A 21,312-nucleotide genomic window follows, 5' to 3' on the forward strand; every position below is an offset into this window, starting at 1 on the left:
CATTTCCGTCATTGCAGAAAGTCCTATTGAACAGTGCTGACTTAGACCCTTGCTTTACATAGAATTTATGTAGCATTTATCATCACTACTTACTATATTCCTGTGCACACAGGCTGGCTGGAAACCTCAGATCCTTATAAGCATGAAAACAGGAGTTGGAGCAACCAGTCATCCTGTATCCAATCCCAGTCCTTTTAAGATCTTTGATCCAGTTCCTTTGCCTCTTGTACGATAATTCTCTACAATATATGCTTCTTTTTTTCTTTTTTTTTGCCACCCATATGAAAAAGACGTGGCAGCATGCAGTGCAGCTGCATAAATTGTATGGTTTTGATGTTGGAACTATGTTATCCTAACTTGGTGGAGTGAAATCAGGATAAATGTATTACTATTCTTCCTGTTTATTCCCAGCTCCGATACTTGTGTTTATTTCCTTTCAGTTTATTCTCAGCCCTGCTTTCCTTCTATGAATAACATCAGAACGAGTGACTAGAAAGTCAGAGAAGATGGAAAATTTGCCACCTCTGAAGAGATGGGGATCATTTCACAACCAAGGCTTAGCCTGATGATCATAGTCACTCGCAGTGGATCATAGTCACTCGCATAGTCACACTCGTAGTGTGGGGTCCCAGTGAATTGAAGAAATCTCCGTGTGTCAGTGCAGATGAGGAGACTGAACTGTGGGAGAGTTTTGTTACTCAAGTTCACTTGGCTCTTTGTAGCAGAGCAAGAGTTTAAGCTCAGGTCTGCAGTCCGCGAAAGCCATTCTCTTCCTGTCACTCCACACTGCCTCTGAAAATGTTGGCGTTGTTTCCTTTCTCAAAAACTCACCCATCTCTCTGGCTACCTTCAGAGTAATGGTTGTGAGCGTGTGTTTGTCCCAGGAGAGGCCTCAAGACATTTCCTCTTCTGTTGTCATAAAAGTTAAGTGTGCCAGGTCGGAAAGGTAGAGTGCGCTTCACCCTGGAGCATTTCAAGGGCTCCATGGGACAGTCACTTCATCAAGAGGATGAAAACCATTTTGGGGAAGTTATTACAAAGAAGCTGTCAGGTTGGAGCCAGAGCATCATAGAAACCAGGTGTGAAGCTGTGGTCATTTTGTAGGTCACAGCCCGCCCACTTCCTTTCCTCAGTACTCTGAGGAGCTCAGGAAGGATGGATAGAGGAGACCTAGTGAAATAAATTACACTGATTGTGTGGGACTGTTTCATAGTCCCTTATCTGAGTGCTGTGGGGAATTTTTCAGTGCAGTTTGCTGGTGCCCGTGGATGAACAGAATGCATTTCACGGCTGTTTCCTTCCACCAGCAACTTACAGAAGCATAATAACATTTCCCAAACTTTGCTGCAAATTAGAATCACCTGGAGGGCTTTTAAATCCCAATACCAAGGTCACACCCCATACCAGTGAAATCACAGTTGGTGAGAGCCAGCATCAGTAGTTTGTAAGGATCCCTGGTGATTGTAATGTGCAGCAAATTTGGAAACCTTGGCCCATTTTTGACAACCCCCTTCGCTCTCTTACTTACCCTCTCTCCTTTTATCATCCTTTCCCCTGCTCTTCGTCTCTCCAGGTTTTCACCTAAACTGTTGTTCCCCAAGGAGGGCCAGCCTGTCTTCCTGGGAAGTACCAGCAAAGCCCTCTTTCTCCCCTGCCCATAACACAAACAAAAGAAATGGTCTTTGAGGCCCCTTCCCTCCAGCAGGAGACACTGTCCCCGTCTTGGTGTCTTTCTAGTGCTCACTGACTGCCCTGAACTCTCTTCTGGGTCTGGCTCTTCCTCCATGGGATGCTGTCTGCCTGCTAGGTCAGGGCTTCCCAAAGTGGGGTCTGCTGCTCCTGGGCAGCAGCAGATGAGTCCTCTGGCACCTGCCAGTTCTGTAGGACATTTAAAAATATGTGTCTTCATTTCTCGGTGCCCCAGTATTCTGATCTGTAAAATAAGGTAGTAATAACGCCTATTTCATAGTGTTGTGGAGATTAAAGTACTTAGAGAGGGCCTCACCCGTGTTGTGTTGAACCTATGAAATTGCCATTTTTGTAGGTCAAAATGATAGAATAGTGGCAATTTCACATGGTTCACCCCTTTCGTAAGTGCCCAATAAATATTAGTCATTTCTGTTATTTTCTATTTTATTTAATTAATGGACAGTCATGCATTGCTTCACAATGGGGATGTGTTCTTAGAAATGTGTCCTTGGGCGATTTCGTCATCGTGCGAACGTCATCGAGTGAACACAAACCTAGATGGTCTAGCCTACTGCACACCTAGGCCAGATGGTGCTAACCTCAGGGGACCACTGTTGTATATGCCGTCTGTGGGTGACTGAAACATCATTATGCAGCACATGACTTGTTTAATTTGAATGTAATTTCATTTATATTTGGTAATTTTTTTTACTTTAAAGCTATTACACGAGCTTTAAGGAAATGAGCTTAATCCTAGTTTTCTGTATATGTGAGTAGCATTATAATTAGGATTAATTAGTTGACAGTGGGGGTATGAGAGGTCCTGTCTGAGACTTTTTTCTCTTTAAAGGAGAAAGCATTTTTCAAATTTGAGAAATCCTGCCCTGGGCCCTCCCCAGTCTGCCTCACTTAATCCACCTGCCCTGTGTTTGTATCCTCACTGCAGGATGGTGATCTTAGTTTGGGATCAGCTGGAAATTCTGACAAGCAACCTGGGCTTTTGCTTTCTCCTCACAGAACACGGCCCTCCGTAGGTGCCTTCCTGAAGACCTTCCACACCTCCTTTCCGGACTGGAGAGCAGATGGTTCTGAACCGGCGTCTTGACTCAAATGAGTAACCAGATGCCTTGCTAGGCCACTCAGGGCTGATTTTGAGAATTATATTAGCTGGCAGTTATGTGCTAGGTGATTTCCCCTATTTTACTGATGGGGAAACTGAGGCACAGAGAAGTTAAGAAACCTACCCAAGGTTAATCAGCTGTCAGTAGCAGTCAGAATGCTAACCTGGGCTAGCTCCAGAGCCAGTGCTCTTAGCAACTGAACCATACTGCTTTCCAGGCATTCTCTCTTTGTCCTCAGAACCATCCTAGGAGGGAGGTACAGGGTCTGGGGTCTCCCTGACTCTGGAGCCGACACTTAATGCCCTCTTTGCTCTGTTGCCTGGGGCCGGTGAGCCCTGCTGGGTGTGGTCTTGTCACTGCCCTTAGAGTGGCCTCCTTTCCAGTCCCACTGCATTCACCTCTCTTTTAGGTGATAAGATGAAGTGGTTTCTCTGACCCTTCTTAACATAGTTAAAAACCACATGCTATCTAAAGTTAGGGCCTTTCTCTTGACTGTAGTTGCCCTAAAGGCACCGTGGCATTCTCTGAGTGGTCCTGAGTGGTTTGCCCACAGGCAGTGCTGGAGGCAGGTCCAGGGGGATGGAGTTATTTGCTCGATTGGTTGTTTTTCCAGCTTTAGTTCCGCTTCTCCAGTTTTGATAAGGCCTGCCTTTGTTAGTGTGCTGGCTTTCCCTCATTTGTTTTTTCTTTGCCTTTCCATGAGAGTAGAATGACATGTATTTTTATTTAACTTAACCCTTCTCAGAGAAAAAGCAAGAACATTATCACTAATAATAAGAATTGTTTTTGCTTTACTATGGCCAAGGGTGGCTGATCCAGGTTTTTAGAGAAGAGCTGTCCTTAAGGAAAAGAATACATGAATTACACTCCTCGAATTAGGAACCGGCCTTGGCAGGGGCCCATGCAATCAGCAACCCGGAAGCTTCCCTACCGTAACTTCATGATGAATGTGCCTCTGGCTGTGACACTTTGGAATTTTAAACATCTCTTGTTTTGTCTAATCCCTCTTATTTCCAGTGTCCTGGTACTGGTATACTTATTTAATTATTTGTATGAACCTAGACGTTTATCTTGATCTTTATATAATGTAATGGATCATCCCTGTCTCCATTTCTCCCTGTATTCCTTCTTCCAGATAAGCTGCCCTGGTTATAGGAAGGAATATGGACCCCTAGTGGGTTTCATTGATAATGCCTTGTGATCTCCCCGGAGGGCCTGTGGAGGGTTGGTGCAGTCATTGTGTCATGAAGCTCCTCTACCTGGCGTCTTACGAATATGTAGCCTTGGTTGTAAGGACAGCAGGGCAGCATCACACCATGATCGCTCTTGACTAACCAACTCAAAGATGCATCATCTCTCCCCCATAGACTAGGCAAGTCAGCATTGCCTCCCGTGTACTTAGCGGCCTTTTTGGTGGTTTTTAAGAATTGCATAAATGATTTTACTAGAGTTCGAGAATTTGGGTAAGCTGGAACTATTAACAATAACAGGTATAACAGATAATGTTATCTGTACCTGCCTCATGGAGGATGATGAATGAATGAATGAGCGAGTGAACAAATGAAACAGAAAGCAAGGACACTTGAGGAACAGAAATAGGAAAACTCAGTAATCAGGTGCTGGGGAGAGGTATCTCATGTGGCTTTTTCAGCATCAGCAGTCAGGAGTCAGTTTAGATACCTACATTTTCTTATCTACAAGAGGCTACTCAGTAATTTTTTCCCTAAGAAAGGAATTCATTTAGATGAGAAAATAAAAAGCTTCTGTTACCAAGGACAATCTTCTTTTATTAATAACTTTATTAATAACGTCTACATCTTTTTCTGCCTGAATGAATGCTATGTAAAATCTTATAATGTGTTTTGCTACAATAATAGACTTCTTTAATAACCGTTATTTATGGAGACTTATAAAAGAAGATGATGCATTACAAAGGAAGAATTCCTACCTCAGTGATGCAGAGTTAGGAGGTCATCTGATCCATTTCTTTGCCTTCAAAGCTAGGGTGAGGAAATCCTTCCTTCCTAAAATAATTGTGCTAATTTGTTAAATGTGCTTGAAAAGTGAAGTTATAGTTTAGACTGTGAGTTTTAGCAGACCTCAATACCCTTTCACAAAAATGCAACTGTGATGGTCTTTGAGCTATCAGAAGACATATTGTGTGTAGCTCGAGGTATTGGTTGATCAGAAATTTGGAAGAGAGTGCATGGGTAGATTTGTCTTTGAAAATATATTCTTTATGAAATGAGAAATGTCGGTTAAGATCTAGTAGTTAGGTACTAAGGAACCCAGTGATTTGAAAAAATACAGCCGTAGGGTTTTTACATAAGCTATTTTTTTGATATTGCCTATTTGATTCTCTTTTCATTTTTTCCACAAGAAGAGAGGGCACAGGCTGGCTATCCTACCCTGTAAGAAATTCAGAAAGGGCTCCTCACACCTATGAAACTAACAATTACAGTTTTCTTGAACTTGAATGAATATAAATGGCTATATGGAAACAGCCTTCAAGGCCTTTTGACAAAAACTTGGTTAGGATTCTTTAAACCATGGACAAAACCCTGCTCCATGCAAGATAGGAAATAATATTTAATGTGGATTGGTTCTTCTCAGTCCTGGATGAGAATCAAGATTAGTTAAGTGATTGTTAGTAGTTCAAGGTAAGCCACAGTCTTCATATTCTCCAGCCACTTCCTGACAGCCGCCAGTGCAGCTGGTTGCCTTTGAGGTGAAGACGAGAATTGTTTGAAGAGAAAGAGCAATGATTTGTAAGCTGCAGTGGGAAGGAGAAGAACTCTGGCCTTCTCCTGCCCCCAGGATCCATGGGGCTCAGGAGAAGGAGCTCCCTCCACTGTAGACAGTCCAAAGGGAGGTGGTGTTTTCATTGTGAGCTGGGCCACAGTCAACACACAAAGTGATGGAAGGAATATTTCATGAAGAAGTTAGAGATGTCAGGGTCATTTGTTTACATTTGGCTTTCAGAGAACGAAGTGAGGGGAGGCAGGAGGGGCAGAGAGCACTTAAGAACATGGCTGAGCATGGCAGTGGCCAAAGGGGACCCGGAAGGGTGATATGGAAGAATTAATAGGCCTCAAGGCCTCAAAAAGAATCTTCACATCAGGTCTCTAAAACCAAAACGAAGTGGACCAAAACACCATACAATGGTCCCTGCCCATAAAACTTGGTTCAAATAGTGCAGAATATCTCCATGGATTCACCGCAGGCAGTGTCTGCTTTATAATTGATTAAAGCATAATTATTCCTAGCACTTCTTCCTTGTTTCTGAAGGTTTGGAAACACTCTGAATTTGCAGAGGAAAGATGAATGCACCACTCCGGATATGGAGAAGACTACCTCTGTACAGTTCCGAGATAACTCTTCTTTGATCAAGAGATAGAAGGCCTATACCTAATAATCTCAATGTCGGATTTGGAACTGCGTTATTTTGAACATAAGAGCAAATCTATTTACGATTTAACATACTTATAACTATCGTAATGTTTCTGAGTACCTTTTGTAATTCTATACTTTTGGAAGGTCTCTAGGATGAAAATTCCTGAAAAAAATATTAAATGAAAACATGGCTTTCTTAAACAAATAGGTCTTTAATAAAAGACACAAAAGCAAAAATTTCCCCAAACTGCCACTCCCTTCCAAGTAAATAAAAAATGGCAGCTGTAACTGAAACGTACCCGGTGTCCCATTCCTGTCTGGAGAGTTCTTTGACTCCATCCCCTCGCAGCTGTTTGCACTTCAAAATGCCTTCTCATCAATTCTCTAGAACCTTCAGATTGACAGAGGAAGCAAACAAGCATACAGCCAACAAGCAGAATAGAGTTTATACAACATCTTTTAGAAATGTGAATATACTGCTAGGCATACTCACCAGACATCATTTATCCTTCAGGAATTGAAGCATTTTTGATGCAATTGACCTTTAAATCAGATTGGTGCAAGGTAGAAAGGCAGCTTTTCTCTATAACTCTCGCCTTGCCAAGGGGTTCAGAAAAAGAAATACGCATTTTTTTAAAATCATTGATTTTTATGCAAATAGGTCCTCAATTCAGACTGGGAATATGTGAACATCTATCTCTCCATAGGTTATGGAAATGAAACCTCTGTGTCTACGAAATCTAGAGAGGTAATCTCCAACTAGTTCTCTATTATTGACATTTTTAAAACCAACTCTAGCCTTTTAGTTGATAAAGAAGTATTAATGTAAAAGGCATATTTGTTACAAAGGAAAATTTGAGCAGGTGACTGGAGCGTTTTTGGAAGACTCTTGCATTGGTCAAAGCTCTTGGTTGCAAGGGACAGAAAGCCAACTCAAAGTAGCTTGGGCAAAAGGGCTATTTATTAGACGGAGACTGAGGCTTCTAAGGGAAGAGAGAAAAATTGGCCAAAAAGGCAAAAGTAGCACATTGCTGGGCCCTTCTCTCCATCTCTCATCTCTCTCTCTCTCAGCCAGCAAGCTTATTCTCTTCTTCCTCCTTCACATGGGAAGAACATGGCATACAAATTTTCCTGAGTTTCACATCTTGGTGGCTTCTGTACCAGAGAGGACTGATTGCCACTTTCCAATTCTGACTTGAAAAATATCCAGAAAGAACTCTGATTTGCCTGGCTTGATCAGATATCCCAAAAACAGTGGCCTATAAGATGGACTATGTGAGAGCATGGCTCTCCCTAATAGCAACATAGGATGTGTGGGAGTAGAAGATCCATTCCATAACGAGGGGCAAGCATGGGGCAGAAGTGATTCTAAATGCCCACTAGAACGACGTTTTCATTGTTTAAACCTTATCTTTTGATTTGAAAATTTTTAATGGAGTGATGTTCCATTTTTAGAGAGGAGAATCATGTCAGTAGGTAACTTCTCCACCTTCTGGCATTTGCAGAAATACTCATGTGAGCTACTGTTAGCTTCTTTTGCACTTTCAGGTTAATGAGGTTGTTTCAAACTCAGTGTTGTTTTTGTGGTGGATATCTGTGTGATTTTGCTAGCCCAACATCCAGTATTGCTTCACATGACAACACCTAGATTTTCCTTTGGGAAACCAATACCTCCCCTGTTCTCAAACCATGTGATTTCCATGAAATTTACACTCTGTGTTTGTTCCAGTGACATGCTAGTGACTGGCCAGCCCTGGCCAATTGAAATGCCACATTCCCCTGAACATTATGGTCCAAGGATGGACTTCCCACCTTTTTAAGGACTTTTTCTGGAATGGTTGGGAAAGAGACTCCCTGGGAATTCTTCTCAAGCTGCTGGTGGCAAGTTTGGGGAGCCCTGAAAGAGAAAGGCAAAGAGAGGGGACGAAGCAGCTTTGAGGGATGGAAATTCCGGATAACAGGGTTGAAAGTCCAGCCATGTCCAAACTTGAGTCAGGTGAGACAGTAAAATTCTATCCCCTCCTTCTTTCCCCTCAGTTTTGTTTACAGCCTGTTTAATTTGGATTTCTGTACCTTGCAACCAGTGTGAAAAATGGAATTATCTTCATGAGCAGAACTATAATTCCTAGTTAGCTCTCCTGCTCCACTTCCTTATATTCCAGATAACTATAGTTACATAACAAATCCCCACAAAATGGAGTGGCATAAAGCAGTAACAGTCATTTTATTTATTTCTCGTGCTTTCTGTGGGTCAGGAATGCAGGAAGGGCTTGGCTAGGCAGTTCTTGCTTGAAGTCTCCATGCAGTTGCAGTCAGACAGTGGCCAGAGCTGGAACAGAGGGGAGGGGAGAGGGGGCTGGAGCAGCTGGGGTCTCAGCTGTGAAGCCTCCGTAGCTCTGTGTGGCTCACTTGGGCTTCCTCACAGCATGGCCCTCCGGGCACTCGGACTGCTTATATGGCTTCAGTGTGAGTGTTCCAGAACACCAGCTATAAGTTGAGTCACCTTCTATGACCCAGCTTTGAAAGTCACACAGTGTTATTTCCTCCATGCTCTGGTCAGCTAGTCAATTAGGTTCGCCCAAAATCAAGAGGAAAGAATGTAGACCCCACCTCTCAATGGAGACATGTCAACAAATTTGCAGACATGTTTTAAAACCACCATATATTATGAGCAATTCTCAAATTGTGAGAAAGGTAGTGTGGTCAGAATGATATATTTAAATAGATAGTTGTGTGGACGTGCCTTCAGTTTATACTTTTGGGAGCTGAGTTAACTTTTTCAGGTCATTAAGGCATCACCAAGCCTAGTCTATACATATTGAAAATTAAGTCAAGATTTGTCATGATCTTTCAGGCTCCAGAATTCCATTTTGCTCTCGTACTAGGCATTTCAAATTTCACTACGAATAGCAGGGAAAAATATTTAGCTTTGCATTTGTTCTCTATTTCATAATTGCTTATATATTGATTTAAGACTGAGGTGTGGTCATTTAGTCCTTGGTACCTCAGTCAATGTAGCTTCCAGAATTACTTAATTGTCTTCTAGTGACCAGTGTAAGGAGTTGGGAGTATCTAATTTTATGAACTCTACATGAAATAGTAATTAGGATGTGGATTTGTAAAACCTCACCTGGGTTGTGGTCCTCTCACTTTGCCTCTCTGAGTAGTGTAGAAATCCTCCTTTATCCTATCTTGTACCCTGGAGTGAAAATAAGAATGCAGCTGTTTTCAAGTTTCTCCCAAGTGGAGAAAGTCTAATAGATCTGAAACTAATTTTTTTTTTCTGTTTCAGAATGTAGCAAGTAATCCATTGGAATAAAACCAGCAGTTGAGTAACTCATGCAGAGGTAATTTAGAGCACAAATTAAATCTGTCAGAGTGGTATTAGATTTGCAAAAGCTCATAAATAACAAATGAAAGGTCACAGAGCTGTGAAAATGAGAGTGTACTTCTTCATAAAGAGAGCCATAGTTGGGGATGGAATCCTCAGTGCATATTCAAATAGCAGTGCATAAAATGGAAACGCAGCATCTTTTCTAAATGTCTAGACCAATCCAAAGGCACAGTGGACTCCAAGGAAAAGTCCTAGAAAAGACCCTTCTTATTATTTAAGCATGTCCAGCATCGTATTTGTGGGGTTTAGGGATTAAAGCTCCATCAACTGCTGAGAACCTGTACAGAAAAGATACATCCCTGTAAAATGGAGCCTGTAATTCAGTAACAACTAGTTTAATTGTGAATGCATGTCACTTATCTTTCATTTTTCAGTTCCTAGAAATTACTAATAGGTGAGTGGTGCTTCATGATTTACTGCAGGAATGTAAGCAGTCAGGATATTAATAAATAGTCCTGCCCATCCTGTTTTTCTCATGGAAAAGAGAGGTGGAAAATATAGCCCAGGCTACTGTGAAGTAGACAAGTTCTTTTACTTTGCATCGCATGCAGATCTTTTTATTTAGTCTTCTTTGGGCTTAACTTGTATAAGGGAACAAAATCTATACTTATAAAAAGCAATGTGTGGGCTTCATCAAAATTAAAAGCTTGTGTGTGTCAAAGGACACCATCAAGAAAGTGAAAAGTCAACAGAGAGAAAGGGAGAGATCATTTGCAAATCATCTATCTGCAAACAGTCAAGAGTCCAGGATACAGAAAGAAGTCTTATAACTCAGGCACTGCCCACCAGACCATGCTGAGGTGGCGTCCCACATAGTACAACCAGAAGGACCACAACTACAATATACAACTATGTACTGGGGGTCTTCAGGGAGAAGAAGGAAAAAAAAAAAAAGATTGGCAACAGATGGCTCAGGTGCCAATCTTTGGGGAAAAAAAGTCAGGGCAGGCCTCTGGAATGTAAGGTCTGGAAGTGAATTCATTAAAAAAAAAAAATGAGCAACGGATTTGAATAGACATTACTCCAAAGAAGATAGACAAATAGCCAGTAAGCACACGAAAAGATGTTCAGCATCATTAGTCACTTCAGAAATGCAAATCAAACTCACAGTGAGATACCACTCCACACTCACTAGGATGGCTATAATAAAAAAAATTTTAATGAAAATAAGCGTTGGTGACAATGTGGAGAAATTGGAACACTGATGTTTTGCTGATGGGAATGTAAAATGGTGCAGCCACAGTGGACAACTATTTGGCAGTTCCTCAAAAAGCTAAACCTAGAGTTACCAAAGGCCCAGCAATTCCACTCTTAGGTGTATACTCCAGAAAATGGAAAACTTAAGTCCTCCCAAAATTTGTACATGAATGTTAATAGCATTATTCACAATAGCTTAAAAGTGGGAACCACCCATAGGTTTATCAACTAACTGATGAATGGATAAACCAAGGTGGTATGTCCAAACAATGAAATCTTATTTGGCCATAAAAGGGAATGGTTTACTGATTCATGCTACAACATGGATGAACCTTGAAAACATTATACTGAGAGAAAGAAGCCGGACACAAAAGATTGTATGTTCTATGGTTCCATTTACACAAAATATTCCCAAAGGGCAAATCCGTAGAGACAGAAAGTAGATTAGTGTTTGCCAGGGAGTGGGGAGAGGAGGGAATTGGGATTGACTTAGTGGGTACAAGATTTCTTTTTGGGGTGAAGGAAGTGTCCTGGACTAGGTGATGGTTGCACAATGTTATGAATATACAAAAAACCCCACTGAATTGTATTATTTTAAAATGATAAATTTTATCTCAATAAAATTTTTTTTAAGTAATATAAAAATATCAGATCTTGAAAAAACAAAAAGCAATGTGATATTTACAAGGATTAATAACACATGCCCTAGAGACAAACCTTGAGTATTTTCTCAGGTTGCTGTGACGGGTCCCTTCTTTTTCTTTTTTGGACAGAGGTCCAGCCACACTGAGTTGCCCCTCCAGTGTGGCTGCTGCAATGGAGGGGAGTGAGTTCTTTGTAGAGTGAACCTTGATCAATGGGAAACAAGAGACAGGAAGGCACCAGGCTGACAAGTTCTCCCTCCTTCCTTCTTCCATGGACTGCTCTAAGGTGCGGGTCTTCCTTGGAATCCTGTGTCTCGTTGTGGCTTCTTGTGAAGTGGTGAGCAGCGTAGTGACCTAGGATCACGTTGCTCTGTGTTTTCTAGCTTCATTCTACCTTTCTCTCTTTCTCCTCACCTTCACCCTCATTGTCTTGGGCTTGTTCCTCTCAAATGAAGTCTGAGCACCTTTAGTCTTTGCCCCAGATTCTGCTATGAAGAGCCTGGGCTATGACACTAAGGGAAGAGCTTGGTAAAAGAAGGCAAGAGACAACATTCTGTCCGATGTTGATTCTATTATTTTAGGAGAGACAGGGCATTTTTGAGCCTATGCTCATTGGCCTTAGGAGAAAAGCTGACTTTTATTTGTGCATAAAAAGTAAAATTATTTGGGGCTGGCCCCGTGGCCGAGCGGTTAAGTTCGCGCGCTCCGCTGCAGGCGGCCCAGTGTTTCGTTGGTTCGAATCCTGGGCGCAGACATGACACTGCTCATCAAACCACGCTGAGGCAGCGTCCCACATGCCACAACTAGAAAGACCCACAACAAAGAATATACAACTATGTACCGGGGGGCTTTGGGGAGAAAAAGGAAAAAATAAAATCTTAAAAAAAAAAAAGTAAAATTATTTTGTCAAACTCATTCTTCGAAGAGCATTATTTTTCAAAAAACCATTTTCCTTTTTATAAAAGTAATACACGCTCATCCAAAATTTTTGAGCAAGCAAATTAAGCAAAAAGAACATTAAAATTATCTTAAATCCCACGGCATTTTGGTGTCTATCCTTTCAGTCATTTTTCTAATCATATATAAGCCTAGAAATACATACTTGTTTTTTTCCTGAAGAAGAGAATAATTTCATGAGTAAAATGTGTTGGGATAATAAAGTTTCAACGACTTTAAGAATTTGGAAATTCTCCGTTAAATACATAAAATTCATGATTAAAAATTGTTGAACCCCCTAGATTTGAAAATTGCACTAAACAAGTCAGGTCTGAAGAATCAGGCTTGCCCTTTGCTGTGGTAAGTAGAGCTGATCTCCTTTAGTGAAGGAAATGGTTGCTTTCACTTAATCCATGATTCTTCACCGTAAGTAGCGTGTGTGAGCATGCGCACACAGACAGGTACTCGGAAGGGATGTGAGGTGATGTGCTCGTGACCTCTGCTCTCCCAGCATCTTTTATACAGGTAAAATCTACCTACAGCAGTGTGTAAGGATCATAGGGGTGGAACACAGGCCTGGTAGGGTAGCCTGCGGAGAGGGGAGAGTGTAAGAAGGGCAGCATCCATCTGTTTGCTTCATTGACGAGGGATAGCAGGATGTCACCTGGGCCTGCATGAGCCTCAGCAATATTAAAATGCTGGTGGCAGGAGGTCCCCTCCCCTTCCCTCCCACCAGCTTAGTCCCTGCGTGGCTGGTCAGGGGGCAGATGTTGGGGTGCAGGAGACGTATGGATTATGATTTGTCATACTTGCTAGTTTTGGGAATTTTCATATTTTTCTGATTTAAGGAAAGTGAGCCATATGTTGTACCAAAGTTAATTACACCATGTTTTACTTTCACTTAGGAAACTATATTGACTGATTTTGAACAATAATACAGTCAGGCACTGCATAACGATGTTTTGGTCCACAGCAGACTGCATGTATGGCAGTGGTCCATAAGATTAGTACCATATGGCCTAGGTGTGTAGTAGGCTAGATCATCTAGGTTTGTGTAAGTATGCTCTATGATGTTTGCACAACAACGAAATCACCTAATGACTCATTTCTCAGAATGTATCTCTGTTGTTAAGCGATGCATGACTAGTAAAAATACTGGGAAATATTACAAGGCGTTTACTGTGTGACAGACGCTATTTCACTGTTTTAGTGCTTTACATATGTCAACTCATTTAATTCTCATCATAAACTTTTGAGGTAGGTAGTATTATGATCCTCATTTTTCAGATTAAAAAACTGAGGCTCCAAGTGGTTAAGTAACTGTTTTAAGATTGCACAGCAAGAAAGTGTTGGAGCAAGGCTTCAAACCCAAGCATCTAGCCCTTCACCTCTGTATGTTACTTAAACATATTAAACACAGGCTGTGAAAATGGAGGCTGCGTAGCCATGCCGCAGAGGTTGTAGTAAGGTTAATTTCAGATGACATTAAGTAATACATAATGTTTAGTGCAAGTATTGTGCCAAGGGAGACTTTTAAATCAATAACCAGAAGGAATACTCTGGTTGAGAAATGCTTTAATGAAAATGTGCCACTTACATTGTTTGATATATGTGAAGCACTGGTGTTGACATCACGTTTCACATTTAAAAAAACTTAGGTTGGCAACTAGTTGATACTGAATGTTACATTATATCAAAATAAAACCAGATAGCTTTCTTCACCACCCCTCTCAAACTGAGCCCTCCCTCAGATTGTCAGGAGATGGGGATGTTGCTACAATGCTCTCAGGTTTCCACAGAGCCTCACCTGACCAGAATGGATGTCCAAGGAAGCACTATTGCGTTCATTTAAGATGAGACAATGTTTGTCTCTGTCACTCAGCAAGGGAAAGATATCTTTGATATTTGTTTCTTTATTTTCTCATCATATTGTTCAACCAGATTCCCAGCACAGTGCCTGGCAGTCACAATTATTAAGTGAACAAGCAGCTTATTCTTTTCCTGAATGCAGATTTTGCTTGGAGGAACCAAACTGTAAACGGAAGATGGTGTTGTGAGCATGAAATTGGCAAGGTTGGCATCATCAAGCTGGTACAGGGCAATAAGAATTCTACTCTATTTCCTAATAGTTTGTCTAATTTTTTAAAAAATAATGAACACACCAATCCATCTGGAGCTAATGTTAGTGTATCGTGCATTGTTTGGTTTCAGTTAATCTTTTTCACAGTTTTTAATCAAGTTATCATAATATTATCCATTTAATATTTTTCTGTTTCATAATTTTGAAAAGTTGCTTGTATCTTGTAAATAGTTATGTCTATTTCTGAGCTCCTTAGACTGTTCCATTTTCTGTATCCATTTTTACATTTTCTATCATTCTGTTTTGATTAATATTACTCTGTAGTATATTCTAATATCCAATTAGTCCATACTGATTTTCTCTCTTGATTTTGCTTTGTAATATATTTACTCTTGGCCTATTGTTCTGACAAAATAATTTTAGAATTATTTATACTGTTTAAAAAAATCCCAGTAAATATTTGTATTAAAACTTATAAACAAAATGTCCAAATTATGTTTTTTCCTCCTGTTTAAAATGAAGTGAATGTCTAACTTGACCCCTTGCCTTGGCAATCGAATGATGATATTTGGAAAACAGCAGAACACGAGGAACAGACTATAGGAAAACAGTAAGAGGGCAAGCGAATAGCACATAGAAATGAAGATAAAAGTCTACATCCTAAGTAAACTGGACAATTCAACCCAAGTAAAAAAGTTTACTGCCCTCGATTTTAATTGAAAAGGACAGAATTGGAATAGCAGGTATAATGATGATTGCTTACTGCCACAGTGGTACCTTGATCTCATTTCATCACTTTTTGTGTATATACCTCAGAACGGTCTCTGGAAGAACACAGTATCACCTAGTGTTTAAAAAGGTGGACTCGATGGCCAGACGGCCTGAGTTTGAATCAACTCCCCTACTTATTTGCTAGACTTCAGTTTACTCAAAATGGGATATTGATAGTGCCTAGCTTGTATGTATGTTTTTCACTCATAGGGTTGGTAGGAGGACAGAATGATACGTACAAAGGACTTCAATAGTACCCAGCCAATATGTTGTGTTAAGGAGATTTTGAGCTATAAAGGTACTTTTTGGTTTGGGAGAAGCCAATTTCCCTACATTTTGGATTTTTTTCCAAGTCTGAAAGCCTACCCTGTACAACTCTGGATGGGCAACATGGCCCCATAAGGCTGCACTCGTGTGTCTGGCCTTCACCCTTATCAAGGGAATGCTTGTGAGCTGTGGTACCTGACTTATTTATGGTTGCATTCTGGCAGCCATCGCCTGGCTTCCTGGCAAAAATAGCTGGATTTCATTAAAATTCAATCTCTCTTGATACCATCTCTGCTGGATATTAGAGGGGACTTCTACCAGTGAAGCTTGAGCAACCTGATTAAGAATAGATTTGGGCTGGAATTTTCTAAGTGCTCTGAAATTACCCTTTATAAAGTTTCTCTCCATGTCTGCCCGATTCCTCGTGCCCTCGGCTCCCTGTCCCTCCCCAACCCATTCCACCAACACGAGATCTCAGCCAAGTCTCCCATAGCTTTCTCGAGTTGGACACTGAGATGAATCTTGCTTCATATTTCAGGTTCGAGTTCTCTCTCGTCGTCCTGAGTCCCCGCTTCTGGGCGCCCTGTATGAGTGACATGGAATCTGGCCCTGCCCTGGCCTGGCTCCTGCTCCTGAGCCTGCTGGCTGATTGTCTGAAAGCCACTCAATCCCGAGACTTCACAGTGAAAGACATTATCTACCTCCATCCTTCAAGTAAGACCATTCTCTTCGCTGCAGAAATGTCACTTTACTTTGAATAAGACATGAGTTGAAAAATGGCCAGGAGAAGGCAGCCTTCACTGTGGGGGAAGTCTTTGGTGATTTAATTGAGGGGTGCAGGCGCTACCAAAGATGCTGTGTATTTTACCCTCCCCTTTTTATAGGGTGTTTATTTTAAGGCAAATTATTAGGCTTTTTTTTCCTGTTCCCTACACAATTGCTCTGATTCTGACCACCCTTCCCTTTGACTTGTGCCAGCCAGTCAGTTATCAAAATGAACCACCATGTCCCAGAGGAAGGTGTAAAAGATCAGCCCTTTATAGGGAAGATAGTAGCTGGTCTTCCTGTCACTGCATCTAATTCTCAGTTTCAACATAATTGCCTCCCACGACTTCCTATCCCCTATCCCTTAGGGTTTCCTGCATTTAAGAATTGTCTAGGGAGTGCCTAATAATGTAGATGCCCAAATCCCTTCTCTAGAGTGTCTGATTGCATATATCTGGAGCTGTCCCCAAGTATTTTTGCTTTCGGCTAGAATTTCAGGGGCTTCTGCTGCTGATATTCAAAGGATCACATTTTGGAAAACACAGCAGTTTTACTGCCTCTTTAGGTTCCCATCTCTGTATTTATTTCGTCTCTTTTATTTTTATTTGAATCCTCTTCTGGATTGCCCCGTGGTGGTGAGAACTGGTAACTGTGTGTGTGCTGACCTTTAGCATTAGCCCCGACTGTGGTGCTGACTCTTCTGAAATGTTCTGTGCAGCAAACATTTTTTGAGTGTCTACTGTGTGTCAAGGATTGCGATAGATATGAAAAGTATAAAGGCAAATAAAACATAGCCCTTGCTTTTGAGGATCTTACAGATTACAAAGCCAAGGCAGCCACTTGGACTCCTTCCATGCCACACTGTTAGAATATTTAACATCTACAAGTTCTGGTTCAGAGGAGAGGTGGTCCGAGGAATACACAGGGGCTTGGAGTCCACCCAACCTTGGGTCAGCAACTAGCTCAGCTGCTTCCTAGCCTTTTGACTTGAAATCGATTCCCTAACCTTATGAAGATTAAATAAAATAATGCATACAAAGCCCTTAGCACTGAGTGGGAGCCATAGTAAACGCTCAATAAATGTTAGTGGAATCTTTTTAAGTCATTGCGCACATTTCTAAGGTGGATGAAATCATACATACCCTGTAGCGTTATTTTGTGGACTAGAACTAATATCTGTAAAATACTAGGCACGTACATAATAGGTGATCGGATGCTTGTTGTTTATTATGTTCCTGTTGTAATTGGCTTAGACAAACTGAGGGCGCTGAAAACCTGTCGCTTTAATTTTTTCACTCCAGATATACTTTTGACAGGCAGCAAAAGCTCCTTTAGACTTATTGCTGTCGTACGCATTCACCAGGATAGGCTGGTGCCTACTGGCTAATTGTGCGGAAAGATTATCTGGCTGCTTGTTTTTGCAGGCCTGTTTAGTTTGAGTAACATTCATGAAAACAAGGAGCTTTGATACTTGCTTGTTTCCCAGGATTGCATTGTTCTTTTCTCCAAACAACACTGCTTTTTTATCAGGTGTGGTGAACACAAACCTGGATTTCAGTCTCTTAGGTTTGGTTGCTGGAACTTCCGGCTTCTGTGGGATATTTTGCCCTCTTCAGTGACAGACTCAGTAGTCCCTGGGCGGCAAAACTGGCCCTGCCTGGCCTTCTCTGAGCCAGTGATTGAATACACAGAGTGGCAAGGAAATCAAAGGGATTGAATGGAAGTGAACAAGAACAAAACAAACACACATACGACTTCTGCCTCAGTGGTCTGGTGGGTCAGTGCCCGGGTTGAGTGGGCCCCCAGTTGTAAAGTCCATTTCAGAATGGGATCTTTGAAGAATGAACTCTGTCAGGCCAGAGGGGCAATCACTTCTGCTCTTTAGAAGTTAGTGGAAAAGTTCTGTTCATGTAATCTATGTTAATTAAACAGAGCCATGGCTTGATTAAAAAGAACTCTCCACATGGAAAGAATTGATGGAGTTTTCTGACATGATCTTGAAATAGGGAGAAGGATAGAAGTCGTTCCTAAGCTAGATTGTACGTAGACAATTCACCAGGAGGTCTGGGCTGAGTTCTCTTTCAGAGTGTCCACTACTGGTCCTGAGGAGTCTAAGTTCTTGCTGGACTGAAGTTACTATCCATGGTTCCTACTTGACCAGAACTTTGTTTATTCTGCCCACTTTAAAGCAGAGTTAGCTTTACACTTCTCTGCCCTATTTCAAAAGTTTTTGCTGTTTGTTTGCTTGTTTTTACACTTTGACTCTTTAAGCAGTCATGGTCTTCTGCCCTTGAGCAGCACTCACTAGACCATGTTCAGATGGAGCGATCTTTCTACAAATAAGCAGGTTTCTGTAGAACACAGACTATAAAAAATATATGAAGGAAATGTGGAATTATTTTGATTTTGAATTGTTAATATAATTGCCTCACTTTGTAGATGGAGGCACAAACAGCTTTCTTGGGGTTGGCGAGTGAGCCAGATGTCTTTAATGTTAGATACAGCTCGGAACCTGCCCAAGGAGAGATGTGGTGATGCTGGAGACGTAAGAAGAAACACAAGTTTTCTATGCCAGACAAACATAACCTCATTTCTCATGGGCGGCACACAGCCCTCGGAGATAATAAGTAGGGTGAGATTGGAACCCGGGTTGGGAAAGTTCAGCCTCCCATGACTAATCTTCTTTGCTCTCTGGTTCCCTGATCTTTGAAGTTTCTAAGCCTTTCAAAGAAATAAACTTGATGGCTTTCAAACTTGAGGCACTGTCCTCAATAACATGATTTTCTATCATTTGTATTCTTTTCTTTTTTCTTGTGAAAAATGGTGACTTTCTTCCTAGTCATGATTAAAGTACTATAGACTAATAAAAACCTTCAAAACAGGAGTTAGTATTACAAGAAATGGAGCTACTTATTTGATTGTTAGACATCACACAAGATAGCAGAATTCAACATCCCAAGTGGCTCCACGTTGTTCTTGGCCTCCATTTCTTTCCCTGTAATAGAAACCTGTCCTGAAGAATCTAACTTTTCTTTGGTTGAATATTCTGAGTTTTTCCTTAATCAAGCGGACCAAAGACTATATCGCTGCAGGGGGAGCTTGCTTGTGCCCAGACAGAGGGCCGAGGAAATTTTTTCACAATTCTATACTACGTCAATCTTAGGGAATGAGGGCATTTTCTAGAAAGGTACTAAGAAATGCGTTTCTGTCAGAAATATGTTCATGGTAATAAAGTTGTACTGACAATATTTTGTTGCCAAGTGGACTGAGAAGGAAGATCAATTTATTAGATTTCTAGAAATTTTATATTTGTATCCAGTTTCCAAAAGCAATGGAAATTAATTTGGCAAGAATGAAAAAAGTTTGGATGCATTACACATCAGCATACCTTTCAAAACAAGATTCTTTTCTCACCACAGTTTTGGTGACTGAAGGCCTTTGTCCAGGCAAAAGTTCCAAGCGATGGAAACAGAGAGGAAATCTTTTCCGATGCCTTACAAATGCATTACGGTCGGTTGAACTACGACTGACCATGAGAGTTAATGGACAGATTATGTTACAGGAAGTAACTGGCACTTTGGGATTTCTTTTTTTCTTTACAATCATCTTCTCTTGAGGGACCAAGGACTTATGCACTGAAATACAGAGTACTAACTCTGTGATCAAGAGCCAAATTAGATTCATTCACAGCTGGGGCCACAACGATTTGAAACTCTACTTGCTCTGTAGTGCTTTGAAGTAACAAAGAGCAAAATAGCACATCTCTTAGGAACCTCTTTCTGTTCTTTTTGAAAAAGACTTCTTTATCAGATGCAGTATCAATTAGCAAGTTACTGGAGATAGTTGTTCATCTGTAGACCGTATTGTTGGCTAAATATTTCCAGAGGTAAGCATTTAACCATTATTTGCTATTTTTCTATAATTACTGACTTAAAGCTGAGTCTGTTTACAGAGATTTGTCACCGAAAAGGGTTTGATTATTCACGCATCAGGGCTACCTGCCCAGATGTAAATACGAGTTCCCACAGGCAAATATTAAACGGTTGTCCAACATGCACACAGATATGAAGTTGTAGATTAAAACTCACCAAAAATGAGATTATTTAGTTAATTGCCAATGATACAAACTGATAAACACATCCAGGCATAAGTGTTTTGAAACAAAGGATTATTTTGCTACCATAGTTTTTTAGCTCGTATATCTGTTTAAATTTTGAAATACTTTGAGTTAATTTCAGAGTTCAGGCCTACTTGTATAAGAAATGACAGTATTTGATGTAATATGCCACTAGTCTTGTAAAAGATAATTCTGAAGAGTCTATTAAATGATCCAAATTTGGGAACACTAGAACTTATTAATGCTAGGTTCTCCATAAGTTTATTCTTGGAATGGCTGGATCGTCAATCTTCATTCAAAGTTCTTAATTTATTTCTTTGATGGGACAGTTTCCAGGAATAACGAATCCAACATTCCAGCTGGAAGTTTTACTGGCTGCAGTGACAGAAAAAATTGGATGCTCCGGTGAATTAATCATGCAAGCTGAAGTGGTACGGCTAGCTTGCAGTCATAAACCCTGGCGAATATGATCATTTTTTGAGAAACGCTGTTCTTTGACAAGTTTTTCACATCGTTTTTTCAAAACTCCTACTTTGATAATTCTACCAACTATTTTAAAGTTCTATCTTTTAAACGTATTTGTATATTAACTATTTTAAAATTGATTGTGAAACTATTTTGTAATGTATCCTATCATGATAATTTCTTAAAAATTTCATATGGTTTTTCTCATAATGTTATTTATGAAAGCAAGCTAATTAAAATGTCCATGAGAATATTGAATGGCTTTAGAATAGAAGAACTTGTTTGTTTTGAATTCTTCAGGCATGTACTGACCTAAACTAGAATATTTTAACTCAAATGTAACCCATCTATCTGGGTGGTGGGATGTGGAGATATGAAAATTATTTGTGTGTAGTTTTACAAAATAGTTTACTTCTGTTTTATTATAATTCCATGGGAAGGAGAGCATGTTTAGCCCTGGTGAAATTTCCTCG

General features: G+C 40.6%; 1 protein-coding gene across 9 annotated transcripts in view; it reads left to right on the forward strand.

Moving 5' to 3' along the window:
- Window positions 1–21,312, forward strand: part of LYPD6 (LY6/PLAUR domain containing 6) — a 128,307-nt gene that overhangs the window by 81,034 nt on the left and 25,961 nt on the right. For 8 of the 9 annotated variants that reach the window (XR_011502805.1, XR_006526927.2, XM_044768939.2 and 5 more), the window contains one exon: window positions 16,031–16,206. Coding sequence is in view for 7 of the 9 variants with exons in the window: in XM_044768939.2 (XP_044624874.2) it covers window positions 16,031–16,206 (176 nt within the window). In the remaining 2 variants the exon portion in view is untranslated. Of the gene's footprint in view, window positions 1–9,500; window positions 9,551–11,567; window positions 11,725–16,030; window positions 16,207–21,312 lie in introns of those variants that run through there. The other variant, XM_070507703.1, reaches the window with a different exon arrangement.

This window comes from Equus asinus, chromosome 4, assembly GCF_041296235.1.
Source record: "Equus asinus isolate D_3611 breed Donkey chromosome 4, EquAss-T2T_v2, whole genome shotgun sequence".
Lineage (NCBI taxonomy): Eukaryota > Metazoa > Chordata > Mammalia > Perissodactyla > Equidae > Equus > Equus asinus.